The sequence below is a fragment of the Hippopotamus amphibius genome, chromosome 3 (assembly GCF_030028045.1).
Source record: "Hippopotamus amphibius kiboko isolate mHipAmp2 chromosome 3, mHipAmp2.hap2, whole genome shotgun sequence".
Classification (NCBI taxonomy): domain Eukaryota; kingdom Metazoa; phylum Chordata; class Mammalia; order Artiodactyla; family Hippopotamidae; genus Hippopotamus; species Hippopotamus amphibius.
This window is the reverse complement of record NC_080188.1, coordinates 11,408,563-11,434,389: the sequence shown is the minus strand read 5'-3', so window position 1 is coordinate 11,434,389 and position 25,827 is coordinate 11,408,563. Positions and strand designations below refer to the sequence as shown.

The following is a 25,827-nucleotide window of genomic DNA, read 5'->3' as shown; positions in this document are numbered from 1 at the left end:
AGATCACTGATCACAGATCACCATAACAAATAGAATAATCATGAAAAAGTTTGAAATATTGTGCGAATTACCAAAACATGACACAGAGACACAAAGTGAGCAAATGCTATTGAGAAATGGCACTGATAGATTTCCTCAATGAAGTATTGCTACAAAACTTAAATTTGTAAAAAACGCAGTATCTGCAAAGTGCAATAAAGCAAAGTTCAATACAACCAGGTGTGCCTGTGTATAGACAATATTACATTATAAACTTCAAAGTTGCCAAGAGATTAGATCTTAATTGTTCTCACCACAAAAAAGAAATGACAACTACATCACGACAGAAGCATTAGCTAACACTACAGTTAATGCAACAAACGTATCAACATTTTGTACACCTAAACATCTACAATGTTATATGTCAATTTTATCCCAATAAAAATTAAGTAAAGAAGAAAAAAAGATAGTCTCTTATACCAGCCATTGCTGGCTTTGAAGATGAAGAGAGTCAAGAGCCAAAGAATGTAGGTAGCCTCTGGAAAGTGGTAAAGGCAAGAAAATAGATTTTCTCCTTGACCCTCTAAAAAGGAAAACATCCCTGACAATACATCGATTATCGACCCATTTCTGAATCCTGACCATCAGACGTGCAGGAAATAAATGATTGTTGTTTACATCACTGTTGTTCATCATCATTTGTTACAAGGGCGACAGGAAACTAATTCAAGACTAAATTAAGGCCTGGAAGACACCTGGGAAGTGATGGTTAGAGGCATCAAGCAACATCACATGGACATAAATTAAACTTTCCTGGTTGTATAGTACCACAATGCCTCCATTTTCTTAGATGCAGTTCAACATTAATTATGTAAAGTGTATTAAAACATTTTATCATTACACAAATGGTTTTCGCCAACACCTTTTTAGAAGCCATGATATAAATTGCCATGATGGAGAATAATTCAAAGTTGCATTAAAATACTTAAAATATGAAGACATATCATATATCTTGTTCAAATGATTAATTATACTGCTCTATTCTGATTCATGAAAAAATTCACCATGATACCAATGGTATAAAAGATCCAGTGATAAAAATAACCTTTATTACCAAACCCTCAAAAGCCCAGTGCAACAAACATCTATTTATGGTTTACTAGACTCTACCCAATTAAAAAAATTGAAAAAGAAAAAATAAGAAAAAGAAAAAAAGAATGAAGGAAGGAAAAAAAAAATTCTCTTCCATTAGCCAGACTTAGTTAAAATAACCATCACTAGCTGGAATGTTTTGGCATCAAGTCGATTTCCAATTCCTACAAATATTTGCTAGTAATATTAACATATTAACCTGCTAACGTTCACCAGTGTAAACATACTCTCAATAGAATATTCCAACCTATGTATTAGCTTAAACCATTGCCCCAAGAGAATTATACAGAGACTAAAAGATTTTGTAGAAAGTGAATGGAGTGGATTTCAGGAATAGTTACTGAAAATAAGACCTCAGGAGACTGGGAAAGTTGGCTGCACAAAAACAAGGAAACAGAGACGCCAAAATATGAAGGGGGAGACTGCAACCAAGGCTAGTTACGCAGTGACACCCACCGCAGAACATCTACTTCTCTGCTCTCTCTTCACGTTGTAGGCCTTACAACTGAAGCTAATTTCCAGAAAAATCAATTGGATTGTTCTTCCAATAAGTAACATTTTTTAAGGGTTTTTTACCAAGAGGCTTGACAAGGACATTTAAAGCATGCAAACTTTCTGCGTGCTGCCTCTTTTTAATACTTTTCAGAAGTGACAGAAACATAATTCTTAATTTTTAAAAAATTATCATCTAGGTTAGAGTTATCAACCTCTGTTATCTCCTGGGGGTGACAGGTTTCCAGACCAAAATTCACCCTAGAATTTAAAATATAACATTATCTCTTTTGAGAAAAAATTATATATACATATATATGTATACATAAAATGAACGAAGTAATTAGACCCTGAGTGGCATTGGCACTAAATAAGGTACACCTTACTCCCTACGGCCACCTGGACACAAAACTAAGATCTACTGTGAAGTGATACTTTTAAGAGATCGAGGGACCAAGAATAATAGGAGAAAGGTCAACCAGAATTGCTTTGTTTCCAAATCTTTTCCTCTGTATTCTGGATAATGCCTTATATAAATCCCTTCATTAGAAAGCTTCACATCAGGGCTTTCTGTTCTTCCAGAATCCTCCGTGAATAGAAATATAACTTGGAGAGGCAATATCTTAAAAGCTGTCATCCATCAGTCACTTAAGCAGGATTATCTGGAAGCCAGTTGATAACAAGTACCAGTGTTAATAGAACACATGAAAGGTGCATAGCTAAAAAAGAGAACACTAGAAGAAAGGAAAAGCACCTAAAATAATTAGAAATCACAAGAAAAAATCATTATGATTTTTCTTAGGCTCTTCCGGGCTATAACACTTGATAATCAATGCATAAAATCAATACAGGTGTGAAAATACAAGAGTCCATGACTGTTTTTAGGAAAATATAACTTATGCCCCAGACGAAGTTTTCTATTTTTCAAAGAAGTTGCTTTAAGAGGGTGTAAACATTCCAGTAATGTTGCCATGATTAAAAGCATCTATATGACTCTTCTCTTGGAAATCGCTTTGCAGTACGTGTCTCTTTTCCTTCAGTCTCTTCAATGATAGTAACAGTTCCCATTTGAAGGTGGTTGGACATCAGAAAATTACTTAAAATCATTCAGAGCCAAATGTGAAGAATTCAGGGTGAACAGTTACAATGAGCAAGTTTAGTTTTTGGTCAAAATGATGGAATAACGACAAAGCCATGAGGCTAACTGAATTGCTCAGGAACTGGTTCTAATTTTAACAGTCGAAGAAAAGAATCCAGTAGAAATGCATAAAAAGCAAAAACCTGTTGAACTGTAAAGGAGGCTGGGGTTCCAACTCAGCTCCCGTGAAAACAGTTAATGCCCATGGCCAAGGCTGCAAGATGAATGCAGGGCTGATGCAGGAGAAAGAAATTAAAGCCGTATTAGAATTTCCCTGTGAAGTGATCATCTATTATCAACCTTCCTAGGAATCAGTAAGTCCTTCCCAAAGTACCTATCGCTCCCATTATAGCTGTTATCACACTACATTAAAGTGATTCCTTTACAAGGCTGCCTCCTTCATGAGACTGTGACCTCCTGCTTTATGTGCCTGTTACAATGAGACATCAATAATTGGGGGTTAGATAAATGCATGAACAACATGCTACATGTAACTTCTGGTCATCTTATTTAAGGTCCCTCCTTATTTAGAGTCATACAGGTTGGTGGGGACACATCTTAGACAAACTTCAAGTTCTGTCTTTGCTTTTACTATTTTTTAGTTATGCCATCGAAGAACATTGGAAACTTGCTGATAAAAGAGAAAATCCCAAATCTGCTAGTTCTTTAGGTCTTTCTCAATGCAGCTGGGATCCTGAAAACTTCAAAAACATTCAGTGTTTAAAATATTCTTATCACTTGGCTGCTTGGTACTTACTGACATCTGACTTCCTCTGAGACAGTGAGAAAACTCAGCCCTCTTGGTGGGAAAAATAAAGCTAGAGCAAGTGTAAAAGCTTACACGATGCCACAGGGGAAAGAAAAGAGCAGCACCTCAGACTATCACAAACTGACTGCACCGCAGAGGATGCTGCAGGATCAAAGGAAACACAGATTGTCTGCAATCCAATGTCTTTCAGGAAAATTGCCAAGTGCAGAATGTCCACTTTGCTAAAGTCATTATTCGAGCAATCTTCCTCCACAACCTGAAATCTACTGAGAGGATTAATAATCATTTTTCTGAAAGCAGCTTTCAAAAATGCCAACATGCCCCCAAAATTTCAGCGCTGGCTAAACTGATTTATCAACGCACGACTGTGTTAAAACTTTGAGCCTGTGGGAGTGTATGCATGTGTGCGCATGGGAGAGAGAGTAGAAGTGAGAGTGGGGCGTGGAAGGAGCACAGGGTGTTACGTTTTATTCTCTAGCACTTTGCTCAGGGCTTGATATTTTTTTTGTGAGTTTTTTGACTGTAAGTTTAGGGGGAAATGTAGGCAATCATGAAAGTACAAAAAGATACAACTTCCTATCTATATTCCCTCAGTACTTTTATTTTTTACTATCTTTTGCCTTTGCTGAAAAAGTTCCTTCTCATGCTTTTTTTTTTTCAATTTTTCAATAAAAAGGCCGAGCAAGAAACCAGCTTAAATGATAAAAAAGAAATAAGCCAAACATTTTTTGGACCCCTGAGCAAAACCCTTCATTTTTTTCCATTTGTAAATTGAGACTTTCCTCTCTGGTTCTGAAGCATATTTTTTCCCTTTTTTCAATAAGACATTTCTGCTTTTACTCAGAGTGATAAAATAATATGTCTTCAATTCTGAGATGAGTACTAGGAATAAAATGACAACACTGTTATTTTGGGTAGCAAGATATTCTTTATTTTTTTAAACTAATTCTTCTAGGAAAATACTTAGCTTTAGCTTTGGCAACATTACTTCATTTTTGAATCTCCCTCCATCCTCCTTGAAGACAGTTTGTTTACTATCATAGAAATTACATTCATCAATACCCAATGTTTCACTGTTTGATTTTTATACTTTCTTACATTTCCCATGGAGTTTTGAATAAGTTGTGAAAAGGAGATAAAGAAAAACTGAGTGATCTGTTCAACATCAGAGATCAAGACCAAAATAAACCTTATGAAAGCTGCATCTGCCTCTCAGCCAGGATTGTACCCACTAATGCGGAGGCATATTATATGGTAAGTCATGCTCTTAGATGTGAGGATCTGTTTGCATTTCAGTGGTTTTTTTTTATATGAAATAGATTGTAATGAATAATTTCTTTCTGATAACCATTTTATATCAAAACAAAATTCACAGCTCAAGTGGTAGCCCTCTTTTAGTCCTTACTAATGCTAGAGATCAAAAGAGCAACACACAGGTCAACTCTGAACACAAGATAAGTTGCGTAAGTGTGCATGACACAGTAATTAAGGACTAGAAATGTGGCTGGATTTCCTTTGCTTAGGCTTCACATAAATCACTCTCATTTTCTTCACATGGCCCCTCTGTAACCTGAAATGTAGAACTGAGAATTTCTGATGTAGAGAAATGTATACAGACATGTATAGATCACAGAAGTACTGTGGACAAATTGATTTTTCATTCAAAAGCCAAAAGTCTCTTCTTCCTTCACGATGTGCATATGCTATCCCATTAACTGTAATGTGACATAGTGGGGACATCAAGCACTTTAAATCCCTCAAGGTTCACATCATCTAATGATCGGCAAACAATATTATAGATATTTGAAAGCATCAGCATATAGTAAAAGTAAATTATTCACTGAACCACTTCTCAGGCTAAACAGAGCAGTTACATGATTGTAAATGCTTGTTTGCCATTAGGAGTTTCTGCCTTGTGTCCTGGCAACAACTGTTCTTGCTTTACAAGAGAACAATCAAAAAGGTCAAAATTAATAGTGGTGAATTCTCAAGAACATAGAATTATGCACTTTTAGTACTTGCTTACTGTGGAAGGTGGGTATTCATACTATTTGTTGCTGAAGACTGGCAACAATTCCCACTTGTCTAAGTGGATTAAAAAAAACCTCACAAGGTGTATCCAGGAAACATTTTGCGAGAGTGATAATAAGACCTACAGACTGAACTGTGATTTCATCAGGTCCTCACAATGTGGTCATGCCTAACACACAGTGTTCTTTGTCTTCTCTTTTCCTTTTTGAAAGTGAAACGATATCTACTTTGAAGTTACAGATTCATAACCAATTATCCATTTTCAGACACTACATTTGAATGAGCTTTCCAACTCAAACCAAAATTTTCCATCCCCTACTTTGCTTAACTCTAATGCTCCAGTACTTTAAGAATGTATGCACGACTCTCACATTTAGTAGGCCAATAACTAACACCGATTAATTTCCAGAGTTCTTTGGCTTTAAAATGGTTGTTTCCGAGTGGGAGTTAACCTTTTAACCAAAGGGTAAAGAGGTGATCTGTTAGGCTCTGTAAGAATTCAAATGAGGTCTGGAGGAGATTATTAGTTGGGTTCCTGACCGGTTTACCATACTCTCTTCCTATCGGTAGGAAATAACTGCAAGCCTGGCAATATTTTTTAATACTTATTGTTAAGAAAGCAAAATTCTACAAATTATTAAGTAGACTGTGAAAAAACAGCCTCAAAAATTCGATTCACTAATTCTGAAGCTTAAAAATTTTAAATCATATAAATCACATACAAGATCAATCCAGATCACAAGTGTAATGATATTATACAACTGAATCCAGAGCTATATTACAAAGATTCATACTTCGAGACATCTACCTGTTGAATAAACATCCCATAATAAAAAGTATCATCAACATGTTAGGAAAACACTGTCGTAGCAAAAATGGGTACATCGTTACTGTCATAAAGAATCAACTTTAGATGCGCTTCACTGGTACTCATCTGCATTTTGGGTGATTAAAAATATGTCTCAGAAAGAAACATATATGAAGTTTAAATAAAGAAACAATGATAATATGTTTTAAGAGAAAAAAACTGAAATGATGTAGGTCATACTTTAATTGAATGTTTAATAATGAGCACTTAATTTAAAGAAAATCAGAGTATGTTACAGAAAATCTCTTACAAGGAATTCACTTTCATTTTGTTTTTTTTTTAATGTTCTGAAATGATTTGGGGAAAAAATACACAAAAAAGAGAAAATATGTCTTTTCCTTTTAGTAAAAGGCAAACAAAATGTATGTTTTTAAAATCTAAGTAAAATTTTATTCTCTATATAAGGGTATTTCCTACCGTAAATCAAATCGCAATTCACAAAAAATAATGAATTTGTTTTTTCCTAGTTTTATTAATAACACACAACAGACTACTATGTGAATTCTTAACAAATGAAGAATATTAAAATAAAATAACAAAAAGGGAAAATATATTTTTGAGGTGTTCTCCAAAGAACAGAATGCGTAGAGGGAAGAAGGGAAGTGCCTACTAGTCTAATATCTATCTTCCCATCTTTTGATTTGCACTTTAAGGTTTAAGATGATACTATTTAAAAAAATTGGACTGAGTGACCTAATTTCAAGAACATAGTAAAAGATTAAAATAAGAAGGTTGAAATATCACTGAAGCCTTTAAGAGAAGTTGGTGAATTCAATTTCATTCTCACAGAACTAGTTGGCTATAAAATACATGTGTTCCCTCTACTTTGCATATGCACAGTGGTGGAGAGTATGGCCTCTGTAGCCAGACTGTCTGAACTCGAACCTCAGCTTTGACACTTTGCAAGTTGTGGGACCATGAACAAGTTACTCAACTCCACTGTGCATCACTTTTCTCATCTACAGAATGAAGACAATTATAGATGTTCTTCATATAACTGTTGTGTCTATTTAATAAGTTAATATATATAAAATATATTGACCAGTGTGTAGAACATAGCATGCAGTATAAGTTTCGCTATTATTTATGCAACATCCCACTATAACTGAATCTGCATGAGGAAGAGATGTGTATCTGTATTTATTATTGCTGCCTCTCCAGTGCCTAAAACAATGCCTTGCATATAATCACATAACTGGCATAAGATAATCACTCATAAAGTATTTTCTCTCTATAATGTTAACTGTATTCCCTTTGTGTGTGTGTTGTGCATTTATATGTATATATGAACATACATATTATATACACATACATACATACACAAACTAGTTTCTTATTAAAGAAACAGTAAAACATTAAAGAAAAAGGCAAGAAGTTTTTATAATAAGGTAAATTTTAATGCTCCTGACCTAACAGTATGTGCATTGGTTTGGAAAAAATCGGTATTACCATCTTTTGTCCTTAATACCCTGTATAAAAGCCAGCTGTGTATCTAAACTTGGTCCTTCTGTTCAATAGCTAAATACACTGAAAAGCAGATTTAGATGGAATTTAAAAAAATCTTTACATTTATGCCACAGTTATTGCCATTTCCCTGAACAAAAGAACTGATTAATTTGCCATTTTTAGTATAACGGGTCAAATGTAAAATCAGCTCAGGAATCTTAGAAAGGTACTTCTTAGAAAAGGTCTATTCAGCTTTTATGCTCCATTGCCTAGAAATTCTGACCAAAGGACAGAAAAGAAGTTTCTTTTCCCGACTTTGATGAGTTTATCCTGTGTTATTACCTTAAAGTATCACCACTTCCTACAGCCCACTGGATACATATATAGTTCCCTGGCTACCCATTATGTATTTTATCACACGAATTTTTAAGGCACAGTGAAAAAAATCCTCCTTGATATGCCCACGGATTTGTGTCGATGCAAAGTGTTGCTTGCATACATAATAATAGTTGGTGACGAGTCACTGAGACCGTGGGACCGGCCTTGGTTACATGTTTGGCAGTTTCCATATGCCAGGAGAAATCAGACCCATTGGCTCTTTGTCAGACCAATTATGCCACTGTGTGCGAAAATCCACTGAGCCTGTCCTTTGAAAAGAGGGATTATTAAGCCTACATTATTACTGTTTCAACTGACTCCCGCCACCCCTTAACTCCTACTCCTTTTCACTGGGACATTAATGCTGAAAATATACTAGACATTTAAGACTAAATATTAACATCATCATTTTAAAAGATCACTGTTACATCTGTGGACAAATTTTTGGACTATTTTATACAAATACTGATTTTACATTAATTAATATATCTACATGCACTAATATTGGTTGTCAAAATTAAAATAAATAAGATGTTATTTAATATCACAAGTCCGTGTGAAAGCTGAAAACTGTAAAAAGCATTCAGAGATGTGAGTAAAAAGTTAGACATAATAAGCTAAACGATGAACTTCAAATTTTATGCACATGCATACACATTATAGATTCATTTTTTTTTCACAAAAGCTATAGCAACTGTACCAATTTTTCATCAGTGCCAAGAAAACATCTATAGGGCTGCCCTCTGAAGTCTATCTGAAAAGGGAAAAGGCTCCTGTAAAATGGAAAGTATACCTTCCTTCCTGTGAATGTACAGACTGTGGTGAATGACAAGCTCATGAAGAAACAAAGGTCCAGTCCAATATGTTCTGCTTGGACCAAGAACAGACTCTGCTTTGGAGTGAATTGTGTCCGCCCAAAATTCACATGTTGAAGCCCTGACCTCCAGTGTGATTTGCTTGGAATTAGGATCTTTATGGAGCTAATTATGGTTAAATGATATCACAAGGGTAAGGCCCTAATCTGACAGAACTGGTATCCTTAGAAGAAGGAAAAGGGACAAGAGCTCTTTCTCTGTGAATCTGCTGGCACCTTGATCTGGGACTGCTAGTCTCCAGAACTGTGAAAAAAGAAATTTCTGTGGTTTAAGGCACACAGTCTATGGTATTTTGTTATGGCAGCCCTTGTAGACTAACACAGACTCTCTTGTAAGACTGCTGAGGATACACAGCAAATATTGTGGACTAGAACAAAATGCACATAAATGCCTAAATATTGATATATAAACATGTGAATTCAAATCTATCAAGACTACTATACTAATAATAATTCTCAGATTTGGAAAGAGAAATATGATGGAGGAGAGTTGACTGCAGGTAGCTGAAGGTCTCTGTTTTACGTAAAGGAGATGGGACCTAAGAGGCTCTGTTTGATTTTTTTCCCCAGTTACATGTGTCACGTGGAGAAAATAATAGAACCTGCCTCCTGAAGTTGTTAGGAGGAGTCAATGCTATAACATGGTACATGCCATTGCAGAGTGAGTGGCACAGAATTAAAGCTCGATAAATGATCACTCGATGTTAGAGGCTGGACATGAAGAGTGAAAGAAAAACTCCCAGGAAATATTTCATGGAAGAGGAAAGGACTGTTAAAAAGTAGTGAATTTTTTTTTTTAAGTATCAAAATGGATACAAACTATTTTAAGCCTTTCCTAAACTATAAACTACTTGCTTACAGCAATACACTATTTCTTCTCCTTTTTCCCATTGAGATGTCATAGGCTCTGAAATGATTTTGGACAAAATCCAGTGTCTATTGGTCTAAGGAGAGGCACACGCCCTAGTTGCACCGTGACTGGGGATCGGCATAACTCTGAAGAAATCAACCAGGATAAAACAACATCAAAGTCTTCAAACAAGTGATTATGACAAAACAAACAAAAACCACCAAGAGACTGAAACCAAAAAACATTTTAATATAATAGATAGTGAAAATACCCCAAAAGTGTACAATAAATGCACTTTAAGAAGGGCTTAGAGAAATTCATCGATAAGGAGAAATACAGTCTTGAGTTTTGGTAGTGTTTTACACGTCCCAAATGTTTTATGTGACCCTCATAAACTGTCATGTAATCAGAACAGGGGTTATTATGTAAAATGACAGAAGATGAGTTTGAGAGGCTTCAGGACTTGAAAGGACTTACATAAGGGCACACCGGCCAGTCAGTGACAGAGCCAGGGCAAGAAGGCAGATTTTCCTATCACCTTATTGGGCTTCAGTTTTCTATTTTGCCAGAGGCTGTCAAAAAGCAAACCAGCAAGTATAAGTTAGGAATTTCAGGGGCGCTCTAAACCTCACATTTTTTGTAACCTCACCTATCCTCTGCAATCAGAATTGAGAAGGGGGAAGTGTTAAACATTCAGGTTTCTGAGATATAGTACAGACCTACTAGAACTCAATTTCTGAGAATCAAATTAAATTAGGATAAGAAACAGCTACATGGCAATTATGTGGCAACTATTTTGATTACAGTAGTCTAATAAGAGTAGGGAGAAGGTGAGTGTATTGCCATGCAGTGGTTGTACTTTTTTTCCCCTTCTTTTCTCTTTCTTTGTTCTTCTCTTTCTCCCAAAAGTATGGGGGTAGAAAATGAACAAAGACAGAGCACTTGGACCTGATACTCTAGGCTGAAAACAAAAGCCAAAACAAAACAAAACAACTAGTAGAAGTGGGAGAAAGTAAATGTTTACTACTTTTTAACACCAGTCTTAACACCAGGCAATCACATCAAGCATCAACACTTAGTGTCATCCCTCTGGTCACCAGAGCCCCAGGCCAAAATCAAGCCCACATACATTTGCTTTTGTCAGTACTGAATACCCTTTTCTGCTATAATCTCACTTTACCTCCTGACTCCCAGCTGGAGTCCGAGACACTTGGTGCCTTAACAGAGTTCTCAGTCTTCTAAACTGCTGAAGGCTGTTCATCCTTCCTCAGGGTTCTAATCAAAATCCCCATTTCTTAAGAACTATTGATCTCTGTGAGGTGCTGACCTAGTTATCTGCTTACAGCAATTTACACCCAGGTGTGCCAAAGACGGAACCAACTCCTTCGGAGGTCATTTGCAATTTAAAAGAGGTGCTTCTTAGAATTTCTGAACTTTTAAGGAGTGCTTTTGAGTTGCAAGGCATTTCTCAGCTTCTACCTCACTGTCTACCACTCCCCAGTACGGGCACAGTCCCTGTTCTAGATCTCTTTCCTGAGTACACCAAGTACAGGTTTCTCTTTACAGATATGCTAGACTCGCATCTTTAAAGATGACTGCTCCCCAGGGACAGTCAGAATGAAACTGGGAAAAAAAGTATCCATTATCAGTGAGCATAGGTTGGCACAGCGATTGAATAATACCTGCAAGAACATATAAATTGACAAGTACAGAGATCCATGCATGTGCTTGGGTGTGCACCTATCCGTTTTTCCTTGCAGGTGAGGATCTCCAAAAAAATCCTGAAAACCCGTATGTCTGCACACTTCTGCAGAGCCCCTCAAAATATATCAGAAGTCTACTATGTGGCCAGTGGCTCCCTCACATGTTGGCTTTAGTTTCGTTTTATCTTTTTAAAGGGTTTGGTGTTTATAACACCACCAAGAAGCCGTGAGGAGGGGAAATCAGACAATTGCTCATTTGGTAGAGAAACAAGAGTCACACATCCTGCAGAGAAAGCAGGGACTCTAGCCAACCCAGCAGGTAGTCTTTTATCTTGGAGACATCCACCCAGCAGGGAAAGAAAATAACAATTAGGATGTTCTTAGAGTCTGGTATAAAAGAGGCGGTACCACAGTCCAGTGATGCAATGTGGATGGATTTTCAGGCTACCTAGCACTAAAGCCCAGGCCCTTTGTTCATTTGTTTGTTCCACAAATATTTTGGGGAATTTCCTAAATGCTGAGCTAGCTAGTAGGCACTGGGAATACCATGCCAGACAAGACAAACTCGGGGGCGGTCTCTCTGAGCTTTGTATATCCCTTGCCTTACGTATATTATTTTCGCACAGAGGATAAGGGCCTTGTTTTAGCCATCATTTTAATTACAAAGCCTTGCACTGTGTCTAAAAGATATAGCAAATCAACCTATTCTCTATAAAATAAGGGGATAAAAAGTCACACACATCAAAGAAAAGTGTTTTGCAAAGTTACAGATAGAATTTATTCCCAGAATTATTGCCAGAGAGATATTTCAAACAGTGGAATTACTTCTGAAGGACCTCGGTGGTTTTTCTAGAGATAGCCTCAAAAATTAATTAAGATTAGAGGGATTTACTTTATTCTTGAGGTTTGTTTGTTTTTAATCATATATGGGGTTGTTGTTTACAAAGTAGGGTAATTAATTCAATCTCCAAATTATACCCACAACACTTTTTTTTTTTAGTAGTATAAAGTGTAGTTTGTGACTGGAAAAAGTTAGAAAAGCTGGGCCTGTTGTAATTCTCTTGGGAAGAATTTACCTAGATAAGTCTAAAAATATACTATATTCAAAAGCACAAATTTCACCACCTCCCCTAAATGCTTTCAGTACTTTTGCATTCTGACTGGCTCTTCAAAGACTTGATGAAGTTCTGAGCTAGTTCCACTGGAGTCCTGAAAAAGCTGTTCATTACTCCCGTTTCCTCATCTCAGAAATAATAATGGTGCTTTTTTTCACAGATTGCTCAGAGGAGCAAAAATGCATTCAACGCTTTGAAACTTAAGAAGCATAATGCAAATATAATCTATCATTTTTCTACTCTGTAATCTTCTTTATAGTATATTAATTCCATGAGAACAAAGAATGTATCTTATTTTTCTTTGCATACCCAGTACCAGCTTATATTAGATGTGTTAAAAGAAATAAACTTTATTTAAACCAGTCTCTAACATTCTCATACTCCTCTTTAGATTTTGTAATGGAGAAGGAAGCATTGTCTTGTTTAAAATAAAACGTCCAAATGCTAAAATATATAAGGTAATGGGTGGGTTGCTCTGAGTCTATCTCCATCTGTCCACAGGCACCTCCGCAAATGGTAAATTCCAGTAACTGAAAAGCAGACCCGAGGTGGAGGACAACACTTGGGAGCAAGGGATTGAGGCAGAGGGCAAGTCTGGAAGTCTGTGCAGGGATAAGAACCAGTGGCGAAATGTTCAAAGATTAACAAGCAAACAAACAAACAGAGGAATGACAATAGCCTTCTCAAAAGCTTGTAAAATCCTTGGGAGTGTTAGTAATTTTTTTTTTGATTTATTATGTTTTTCTAATCATAACAGTAAAAAGCCATTGTTTTCCACCACGAGCAATGTAGAGTGATGGTTTGCAATCCTTTTCTACTGCTTCCACAGTAAGACAAATTTTTTACATAGCAAACCAAAAGCAGGAAGACACACATGCATACAAACACAACTGAAATAAAGACTGGACAAGACAATATTTAATCTTACTATATGAATGGCGTACTTGAAATTTTCCTGCTTTATTTCGTATCTTTTGAATTGTAGTAAAAACTCATAAATTGATTCATGTCCCAATAGTGTGTTGCAACCCAAGTTTGCAAAAATCTGCCTTTTAATGTTCCTTGTGAAGGTATTCATAAATATCCCCTCTGTGTGGTTACACATTAGTTTATCCCCAAATTCCAGACTTTTTTTTCTCTATAATTTGTTTTTGAGTTGATGTGATTTGTTACATGATTTAGTTTAAGTATGTATCTAAGGAAGTTTACTACTTAGGATGGGGAAACATAATTTCCTAAAGCCAAAAGTGGTAAGAAGTTTTTTCACCTTTCTTACACTGGTCCTTGAGCTCAAAACAAAATGAGAGGTTGATGACAATTAGGTTTTATTCAGGAATTTCACTATAGTCTCAGTGATATTTCTGAAAATCTCCATTTTGCAAAGTTAAACAGCTAATAAAATAAAAATCCTGAAATATAAGCATTAGTGACTTACACGGGTTAGCATGCATTTCCTATCACTCCGCAGTTTAAGGTTGCTCTAGTATTTATTTATGTTTCTTAAAGGGCTTTTATACTGATAATACTTCACCAAAAAATTCTCAGGAATCTTACATTCTTGGTCAGTATTTCAAAACTTGGGGAAAACTTTAATAGGGAAGATGATATGATAAATATGAAATTATCAAAGTTTACATATTGAACACATTTTTAGGTACATAAACATAACAAACAGAGACATAAATATATAAACAGAGAGACTTGGACCATACAGAGAATTCTTGACTAATCTAGCAAATCACTATTTATACAACTAAAATTTGGCTACTTGCTTTCTCAAAAATATATAAAGTGCTGAATTCTCAGAAGCTGCTTGAACTTACATTATCTGACATCAAATAGAGAAGCCTTCAGGTAACTGTAGTCCACAAAAATAGGTAGCCACATATTCCTTCTGAATGTAACCATAGTGACTTCAGTGAATCTAACTTAAAGGTTCTAAATTTTCTTAACGAATTTAATAACAACAGAAACAAAAATTAAAAATTCTATAGATATTTTGGTCAGTATTTCAAGATTAAGGGAAAACCAATCCACTGGGAGTGCCTGTGGTAAACACAAAATAAATCTCTCCAATTTGTCTTACAGACAATATTTTTTATAAATATTGCCCGAAGTCCTTGTATACATGTGTGGGAACACACACAAACACACACAATGGCATTTAGAAATATACACACGGAATGCACAAGAGACACTACCCTTGACTCTTAACAGAACTATCTCCCTAGTCTGGAAAAGGCTTTGATTACATAACCCTTTAAAACTATCGATCAATTTAGGGTTTTATTCATAGCTGTTATTCAATGTATTATAGACAAAGACTTCATAGACTTAACTTTCCTTGGTTTGCATAAAGCCAGAGTCTTAAAATCATTATTGAAATACGCTTTTGAATTTTTTTTAAAAAGATTTCACTATTAAGTTCTGCTAACCACCTCTCTGAGAATGGAATTCCTGGTGACTTAGACATCCATCAGTAGAACATTTCTTTATTAATACTGCTTCTTTTATAAGTTTATTTCAATACTATTTTTCCTTAAGCGAGAAAAAAAAAAAAAACCCTTGAAAATCAAATGCACAACAAGTGGAACAAGCAGTGATTGGCTGACACCCCACGGCCAACGGCAGGCTCCAGCAGGCTGAGAAGTAGCAAGGTCATCAGAGTATGGTGCATAATGGAGCATCATATTAGAGTGGAATTCAGCCAAACACAGTAATGTATGGATGTAGATGCATCTGAAAGAAGGAAAATAAAGATTTATGCAGGTCAAAAAAAAAAAAAAAAAAAAACAACCGCGATGAAGAAATTTCCCCAATGGCTTATGCCCAACTGGAATGCTGTGATGGAGGTTTCCGAAAAGAGAATTTTTTTTTGCAAATTATGTGTGTGTAAATAATAAATCTGTTCAGGGAAAAAAAGGTAACTTGTCAGATGAATCCTACTTGGAAGCGTTAATAGTTTTTTGTTGTTGTTGTTTGTACACAGCACTGGAGTTCAATACAAACATCACTAAATTCCTGAAAATAAACCTTTATTCCGCCTTTAAAACATTAATTCACCAGAAGTGATAATTAAGATTAGTTTTAGTGGTTTCAGCTCAGTTCTTCTTGGAATGTGATTTCTCCCACAACACTAATGCTAAATAAAGCACCGTGTAATGTTCCAAAACAGAGTCCCTGCTTTAGAAAAGATTCGAAGGGCTTTTAAAATAAATAAGAAAGCAAAGCAGAGCTGACTCAAGATATATATATATACACACACACGCACACATATATACACACACACATATATATACACACACATACACAGATTCTACTATTTCTATAGAGTCATAGTAAATAACTGGACAAGGAGACTTGCTATAGCCTAGAAATTGGTTATATACAATTTAAACAAAGCTCTAAACAATTATTACACTAAATTTTCTACATAACCTCCACTACCATCCTCTCCTAGGAAAAGAAATGATGTTAAAATGTTTGAAAGCACTGGTGGCTATGGTGAAGCAACGGTTTTGTTACAAGATATTTAGTTTTAAAAATAGTTCCAGGTTTTATTTTTGAAATTAATCAACTCAATCGTTCATATTTTATCAGTAGGTAAATTTAGAATCTAAAATGCTAGATTGGTTAACTGCCTAACAAGGAAGCAATTCAATTGAAAAATGTCACATTCTTCTACAAATTTTCTAGGAAAAAATTTAGAGGAAAAATTAGTTCAAGACTGTGTGTTAAGGATGCTAATAAAGTAACGTGCATCTGCAATGTTGGCAAAATGAAAAGAAGCATAGAAGCCAAAGGAATCATCGCTACTGATGGAAAAGGTAAAAGATCGTCCCAATGAGAATGCATAGAAAGTTCCATACATAATGTACAGAAAACTTTATTCATTTCCATTACAAATATGTTTTCATTGAGGATATATTAAATGCTCGGCAGAAGCTTATATCTACTGTCACTGTTCTGCTAAAATGAAAAATTCTCTCAACTTGTTGAATACATGTCCTAAACCATGTTAAGTTACTTTAATGTACATCATCATTTGTTATCTTACATAAGGGGGAAATAACTTTGAATTTCTTTTACAAATCTATAAAATTTGGATTAGAATTTCCCTGATAATTTCACAGATAAAAACTAGAGTCTAAAGCAGAATTATATACCATTGTAAAATATCAATGTTAATAGCAAAATATATAGTTATACGTACATAAGTAAACCTCAAGAGATTTCTATCACTATTAAAGTATATACAGAGAAAGTTATAGAAATCCATTTTTTTTCCCCTACAGGTAGCATGATAAAAAAAAAGAAGAACACTGGACTCTGCACTCCATGACTTGGACTTCAGTCCACATTATATCCCTGATAATCTTAACGATCTCAGTAAAATTAATGTACATACTAGGTCTCAGTTTCTTCTACAAAATGAGGGGGCTGGTTTAGTTGATACCTTTTAATTCTAAAATGTGATAACAAGTGATTTTAGATTCCCACATTAAGCAACTAATTATGATCTGTATTATGTCAGTTTTGTGTGTGTTTAAAGCTCAAATCTTTCCTATATATCAATGGTTGAATATCACAGGAAATAAAAGCCTAATGACAGCCTAGTTGGTTTATATGAAAACATCCGTGTGTGTGTGTGTGTGTGTGTGAGAGAGAGAGAGAGATTATGATACGTATTTACCGCACGTGCATGCTTTTCCACATGAGATATGTACTTACTCAAAGATAAAAAGATAACAAGAGAAAATGATTTTGCTGTAGTTGTTCAGCCGCATGATTTACTTAGAATCCTTAAATTGACTTTGTGGTCTTATGTCAAAGTCAGTAGTTGACTTAGGAGAAGTTTGGGATAAGGTTCAAATGGTCATACCTGGACTTCAATAAAAGTTTGTATAGTCATTAATACAGATCAAATCACTGGATGACCCTTTCCTTGTTTCACAGACATCCAGAAAGCCAAGTTCTGTTGCTTTAGTAGATACCTCTTGACTAAAGACACAGTCTAACTTTCATCAGTTATTAGTCTCCTGCCTATGATTTCAGGTCATATGTAACAGAAATCCCACCACATGCAGATTCACTGTGCCTCTTGAAAGTGTCCTTGGTCATAGACAGGAGAATCATATTGTAGAAGTTATCCTTATAGAATTAAAGCTGGAAGCTGTGGTTGGCATCACCACACGTGGAAATGTCACATGTGGTTGGCATTTCCACTATAATACCTATGGTGTAATATACATTCACAAATAAATTGATACTCAGTTTTCTCGGTGCTTAGAACTCTAATAGATGATGGCTAGTCATTATTTGCTTCCAAAATGTAAGTAATTAAAAAAAGAATTTCTGACATGATTTTACTAAGTATACAATGAATATATTGAACACAATTTGATCAATTAAAGGGTACTTTATTCAGATGACATTCGGAAGTTCCTTAGGCAAGGGAAACTGTCACTGCAGTTAATATGGATTTTTCTTGAGTATATCAGGATCAGCTACAAATGGATTTTTAAATTAATGTTTATTCAAGCTATATCCTCTATATGCTTGCCAAAAATAAAGTACCTTATTTTCCATTTACTAAATAAAATGAAATTTTTACTTGCCAGTGCATTATCTAAATAATGTCATAGCAGGGATAAGCGCAAAAGAACTTGAAAATAATATGCAAAGTGGGAACTAAACTTTTATATTGTCTATTAATCTTTTGGAATTATGTTATTTCTTAGGAAAATTGAAAAATTCTTAACAGTAAAATAAATATAAAAATAGAATGCTTCTGCCATCATTTCACAAATCAAAAGCAGTTGAACTTGCAGGTCACAAAACATTAACAACCAGCAAGCCCAGGTTTACCAAGGAAAGGAAGAATGAAATGGAAAGGTGGACACGCAATGCTGTCAATGAACCCCATTTTTCTCAACGAGACACATTATTTAGTTGAGAACAAGGGCTTTTGTTTGAACTGCAAACGTCTGAAGTATGAAACCCTGGGCTACATTATCAGTTTTCCTAATGTGAAGCTCAGAAATAATTCCAGCATCTCTGCAACACATTATCTCCTAGATTCTGGCCAAGAGTAACTATAGAAGATTGATTTGAATGTCTCTAGAGCCTATGAAAACAAACCAAAAAGAAGGGGAGGGGGGCATTGTTTACAAACTTTTATTTCTACAAAGCTGTTTAACTCACTATAACGTAACCATTAGGAGGACTTAGAAGCAACACTTCAAACTAATTCTCATGAAGATAAGAACACTGTTTAACAGACATCATTTCCATTCTATCACAAGTAGAGAACTATGATAAGCAACTCAGGAAAATCATAAATAAAAAAGGCTTTACGTCGGACAAAATCTCATATTTTCAATTAATCCCTACCATAAGAAATTAGAAGACAGCAACCCTCAAGATTTTCTTTAGATAAATTCAGTATTAAAAGGGAGAAATTATAAGAAAATCCTGTATTTTTTTTTTAATTTTTCAGGTTTAATCAAAGACAATACATTTTGGCAATGTTTAAAACTAAAGGTAATATCTTTTAAAAATAAATATAGAAAATCATCTGTCTGCATTACAAACAAAAATGAGAACAAAAAGATCCCGTTTATTATGTGGGATGTCTAAACAGAATGTAACTTTGTAAATGGATCCCTTGTCTCCTGACAGCAATATTGAGGAGATGAAGCGTATCAATTACTATTACTAATTACATTAAGCGGAATGTATTTCATTTGCCTCTATTTCACTTTAGGTCAGCTACTTATTGTGGTTAAAACTTTATACATCTTTTGAAAACCTAACAACATAACAAATTTCCCAAAGTCACTTTTGGCAAACTGCATGGTATATTTCAATGGCTTTGTAGGTTTTCGCCTCTGATATATGGACTTCTTTGCTGAGTTAAGAGGCTGACACCATACATTAGTTTATTTATAAGCATATCACTTTGCCTTTCAAGCAGGATGCCACGACCATCTTGATATTGGCTGTTTTAAAAATTCAAGAATATAGAGCTAACCCCACTTGATGAGGTAAATGAAGCTTAAGTGACAGCACAGAACATAGGAGGTGGCTGCATAAAGTATCTATAAATCTGCCACTTGATATGTCTACTCAAAAGTTTAAGGTTACATAATTTAGAATGCAAATACCAGTCAGCCATAGGACGGAAAGTCCTATTAGGATCACAGTAGAGAAGTAAGTATTCTGCAGAAAGATCTCTTCACACCCTTTTGCATAACATACTACCATCCTCTAAAGAAATTTCCACATATCTTAATTTACTTGTGGGTGTTATTATAACTAATGTTATAAAAGTGCTGTTATTTTCAACTGGAATTGTCCCTGTTTACAAAATAGATAAAAGCACCAAAAACAAAACAAAAATCTGCTTCAAATTCCAGGTAAAGCGGTAACACAACAGATACACTCTCCACTTGCCAAATTTCCGTTTAAAAGAAATAACTCAGGCTCATGTGCAGGAAAAGACATCTTTTTGAAAGTCATTTAATTCAATGTAGTTCAAACTTGTGTTTTCTTGGATTGCTTTGATAACTGAATAATACATATTGTCTGCTTCTCCTTATCCAAATAAATACAGTAAAGTACTATATATCAAAGACATTTCTTTAGAAAGTTGACTTTTAAATTATGAAAAAAATAAGAAATTAATATTTATCTCTTTTCTATAACATCTTTACTGAGCCTATCAATAACATCTTTAATAAGGCTATAAAATAACTTTTTCCTTTGCCTTAATTATTCTAAGATCACACATTCCACATGCAAAACATTTAATAGAAAAACATTACTGGATATTACTTGACAGACATAAATGGGTTTCTTGAGATGTTCTGGTGGTAAGAAATCTGTGACGTTTTATCAGCAGAGTTGCTACAGCTTCAGACATAGAATTTTACAAAAGGTTTTATTTGTTGTGTGTGAAACTTTGATGGGTATGAAAAGTAAACTTTGTGAGTTACACACACACATTACACAAGCAAAACTTTCAAAAATACATTTTATATTTTCTAAAGTTCACCTCAGAATATACTTTTTTTTACTGTTTCCACATTTCACTGAATAAAAACTCAAATATTCCATAAAACCTTTATAGTCTCAGTATATCACAATGCATACCAAAATATTCTTGCACACACTGCATCAAACATGAACATTTTTGTTGCTTGGCTTAAATAATAAATGTTTCATGCAATTTATTTTGCTTATGAACTTTTAATACCAAATACAAATGCCAACTGCATATCCTCATAGAGGCCTAATTGTATAGATACTGAAATATTAAAAATGTAGTTTTGCATGGTATTTGCATATGATTAAATATATTAAGTCAGCATTTTTGTCAAAGTAGTCAGTATTTCAATATCTCAGACTTGGTACTTCATTTGCAGGAATTGGCATCTGCATATCTCTAAAATTCTGCATAGTGTATAATGTAGCTAAAACTTTTTTACTGTCCAATTTGCATAGATAGCAGTAGTAACTTTAGAAATTTTGTCTTTGGATACAATTATTCACTTAGAAACACAAAAGAAAATAATTTTAGGTTAAAACTAGCCATCCAAACAATGCACACATATTTATCTGGAAACAGAATGTAGGATGAATTAGGATTGCCAAGTACTAAGAGAAGTGCAAAACACTGCCTACAGTGTTCTCCTTAGTAGCTTACTAACCTCTGGTATCACATGCAAAACACAGCGGTGTTCCTTTTGTACGTGGCCTCTATTAAGTAAATGGTGTATGAATTACGCCAACACTAAATTCCTGCTATTAAAACTTTAACTAATAGCTTTAAGAGCAAAGACAAAACTGCAGAAGATGCTCTGTCTCAGATTTTTAAATATATTTGGGATGCATCTTACCTGTTTGCTGTACTTGTTATTGGTTTGACAGCTGTACTCAGAGCAGTGATCTGATCCAATTGAAATGTTGTCTCCTGCTCCCACAAATGTGTTAGCTGGTGGTAGATCTTGTACGGCCTGGTGTTTTTTTCCTGCAGTTGGTGACTGGGGGTGAAGCTGGACAGTAGGCAATGGGGAACTAGATTTGTAATGCCTGGCCAGGTCAGGACTGCCAGGCCCACCGTTAACGGATCGGTATCGGCCCATGCTTGGGCTGTCTGACAGCTTCTCATTGACACTATCATACCTCTGTCCATTTGGTTTAGAAGCTTCTACAGTGACAATGCTGCTGTAGAGAGGCTGCTTCGATTTTTTGTTTTTCTTGTCCTTTTTAGGCTTTTTAGATTTGTCATGCTGCTGGGGTGTAAAAAAGTCTTCCTGATCTTTTTTGCCGGCTTCATAGCCATTTTTATTTTTGGAGCGGCAATACCTTGCCATCACTACAATTAAGATGATTAGAATCACTGTCATAATTCCAGCAACCACCCCAATGACAATACTGAGTCTCTGTTTGCTTATTTCATAGCTTGGGTCACCAGCTATATCCTGAGTGAGTGGGGTGTGCAAACTTCTGGCTATCTGGGAGTCAATCACAGTTGCATTAGAAACACTTTCATTGACAAACACATGCACCAGAGTCGTGGTAGACTGGGAAGGCTGCCCGCTGTCATTCACTTGCACCACCAATCTGTGCAAGCCATAATGCTTTTGGGTGAGTTTTCCCACTAAGGAAACCACACCACTGGTGGAATCAATCTCAAACAGCTTGAAGGGATTCCCTCCCACAATGCTGTAGTTAAGGTCTGCATTGATGCCATCATCACTGTCTGTTGCCAACACTGTAGCTACTACTGTCCTGACATTACTTGAAGGTGGCAGTAAAGTGTAGGAAATGTTTCTGGGAAGGGTAACTGTGGGAGCATTGTCATTTTCATCCATCACAAAGAGAGAGACAGTGGCTGTTGCGGATCTGGGAGGATCTCCTCCATCCACAGCCTTGACTCTGAATGTGTATGTGGTCTGATGTTCCCGGTCAAAAGACATTGTGGAGTAAATGGTCCCCGTGTCATTTTCAATGGAAAAAATGTTACTGTTCTCCTCTATGTACAGACTCATCTCTGCATTGCGCCCCTTGTCAGCATCCATCACTGTGACCATTCCTACGGGGCTGTTGGGCTGCAAGTTTTCTTTCACATAAAAGGTAAAGACGTCCTGCATAAACTTAGGGTCATTGTCATTCTTGTCAGCCACCTGCACAATCACTGTGGTGCTGCCCTGTAGCACCGGGATGCCTTTGTCTTTGGCGTTAACTTTAAACTCGTACCTGTCAGTATGCTCGCGGTCCAGCACCGTATTGACAAGGATGTCCCCAGAATCGGGATCGATGGCAAAGATCCCTATCACGGAAGAGTCCAGCGAGTAGGCGATTTCAGCGTTCTTCCCGCTGTCGGCGTCTGTCGCCAGCACCGTGGCGACCCTCTCGCCAGGGATGTTGTTCTCGGGAAAGTACACCTCCACCACCGACTGGCCGAAGACGGGTGGGTTGTCGTTGGTGTCTCCCACTTTGACAATCAGGGAGTTGTTGCTGGAGAGGCTGGGGCTGCCTGAGTCCACCGCTACTATGACCACGTTGAACTCCCTGGTGGTCTCATAGTCCAAAGGGGCCGAGGTGTGCAGGAAGTACTTTTTCTTGTTCTGGTCGCCCTCTGTGTCGCTGGCCGGCTTGAGTTGGAAGGGCACGTCGCCCACCACGGTGCAGGTGACCACTCCGTTCTCGCCTTGGTCTCGGTCAGACACCTGTACCAGGGCGATGGGAGTGTCGACCAGAACGTCCTCGGCCACGTTGGCCACCCCGTCCTTGAGTGGGATACGCCCGATCTTGCGGATTTCAATGGACGGCACGTTGTCGTTCTCGTCCTTGATGTTAAGGACCACCGTGGCCTTGTCAGTCTTGGGGGGCTGCCCGCGATCGCGGGCCATGACAGTGAAGCGCAGCTGGTTCACTTCCTCGCGGTCAATGCGGTGCAGGACACTGAGCCAGCCGGACGTCTCGTCGAGGCGCAGCAGCCGCCGCACGGACTCGGTAGCCGCCCCGAACACGTACTCGATCTGCCCGTTGACCCCCACGTCCAGGTCGGCGGCGCGCAGCTGCAGGATAGGGGTCCCCGGGGCGCTGTTCTCGGCCAGGTCGGCCTCGTACACGCTCTTCTCAAAGCGGGGGCTGTTGTCGTTCACGTCGGTGATCAGGACCCGCAGGATGGCCTGAGAGGAGCGGGGCGGGTCGCCCCCGTCGCGCACCCGCAGGGTCAGCTCGTAGGAGTCGCGCTGTTCGCGGTCCAGCGCCCCCTTCACGATCAGCTGCGGCTGCTTTTCGCCATCCGGGGTGTCGGCCACCTGCAGCTCGAACACGCTGCTGCGGCCGCCGGGGCCGGTCCCGCCGCCGCCCTCTGGCGCGTCCGGCCGCCTCTTGGAGCCGCCGGGGCCGCCGCCGCCGCCGCTCGCGCCGTTCCCGCCGCCCCCGGGGTAGGGGGCGCTGTCGGCAGGCCCGGAGCGCCGGCCCTCTCCGCCGCCGCCGCCGCCGCCGCCCCCGGGCTCCTGGAGCAGCTCGTAGCGCTCGATGCCGTTGCGGCCGAAGTCACGGTCGGTGGCAGTGGGCAGCAGGTAGAGGGTGCCCACCGGCCGGTTCTCCTCCACCGTGAGCGTGAGCACGGGCGACGGGAAGGTGGGCGTGTTGTCGTTGATGTCCAGCACGATGACCCGACCCTCGAACAGGTCCACCCAACTCTGCGAGGGCCCGATCACCGACACCTCGAAGTCCAGGAAGCACTCGTTCTCGTCGAAGATCATCTGACACTGGGGCAGCTTCTCGCGGTCGATGCGCCGCTCGCTCGTACTCAGCTCGCCGGTGAGGTTGTCGATCTTCAGGTACTCTGAGCCCGACTCGAGGCTGAAAGTCACCTCGCCGGAGCCCGTCACGATGCCCAGGTCCGAGGCGACGTTGCCGATGCGGACGTCTGCTGGGCCCTCCTCGGCTAGCCGGTACCGGAGGAGTTGCTTGGCCGCCGCCAGGCTGAGCGAGAGCGGCAAGAGGAGACAGCAGCCCAGGCACCAGGCGCGTGCCCATCCCATGGTCCGCATCCTCAGCATCTTCTCCTGCTGCTGCTGCTACTGCTCCTTCTAATCACGGCCCCCTCGGCAACCCCTCCTCCGGGGCCGGTCGCCTGCCCTCCTCCCAGTCCTCTCCCCTCTCCAGGAAGGAAAGAAGCGAGACGGAGAGGAGGGAGGGGGCAAGAACAGCGTCCAGAGTCGGCCAGGGGCAACTAGCGATAGATCCTTCTTTTTTTTCCTCCTGCTTCTTCCGAAAGTTATTGTTTCATAATTCATGCAATGGGTGCTAATCGCCCGCTCGCCAGCCGCCGTTCAGTCGCAGTACTCACAGTTCACGGGACACTGCGCGCCACGGGCTCGGCGCCCCCCCAGAGTCATCCCCGCAACGGGCAGAGGCTCGCGGGTTCCCGTCCCGGCTCTGTCGGAGGGGGCCGGAACCGCTCCGGAGGCGGGCGGTGGAGCCGGGAAGCGGCGGGGAGCGAGCCTGCAGCCTCCCCCGCCTGCCAACCCCGCTCGTCTTTGCTGCTTCTCGAGTTGAGTCCAATTCACGTTCCAGCCACTCACTCCAGACCCAGCTTCTGCTCCGGCTGCCCAGGCAAACGTGAGTCCTTTCCTGCACGAGGTGCTAGGGCCAGCAACAAGCCAGTCTCAACTCCGACTCCGCTCAGGCGGCGGGGGAGCCAGTCAACAGATAGAGAATGAAAAATCCCGGCAGGTCGCTTCGGGCACCGTTCAGTGGAGAAGACTCGAGTCACACAGAGGTCTGCGTCCGGGTTCCCCCCGCGCGCGGAAGAGCAGCCCGAGCCATCTTCAGGGACGCCCAGAGAGTCAGTCCCTTCTCACCCGAGAAAGCTCGGGTTTCTCTTTTTTCTTAACAACTCTGCGCAAGGTCATTAGTCACGAAGCCGCCGCCTGAAACCGCAGCAGTCGTTTGCCCGCGGGGGTGAAGGCTGAGCCGTGCGCACCGCGCGGTGCCCAAGTTTGG

The 25,827-nt window shown here is 38.7% G+C and overlaps 1 protein-coding gene across 10 annotated transcripts in view; it reads right to left on the bottom strand.

Moving 5' to 3' along the window:
- PCDH7 (protocadherin 7) overlaps window positions 1-24,881 on the bottom strand; it is a 393,865-nt gene extending 368,984 nt beyond the window's left edge. For 9 of the 10 annotated variants that reach the window (XR_009052517.1, XR_009052518.1, XM_057725951.1 and 6 more), the window contains exon 1: window positions 21,696-24,881. Coding sequence is in view for 8 of the 10 variants with exons in the window: in XM_057725951.1 (XP_057581934.1) it covers window positions 21,696-24,881 (3,186 nt within the window). In the remaining 2 variants the exon portion in view is untranslated. Of the gene's footprint in view, window positions 1-15,365; window positions 15,535-21,695 lie in introns of those variants that run through there. The other variant, XM_057725957.1, reaches the window with a different exon arrangement.
- Between the last annotated feature and the right edge of the window lie 946 nt (window positions 24,882-25,827).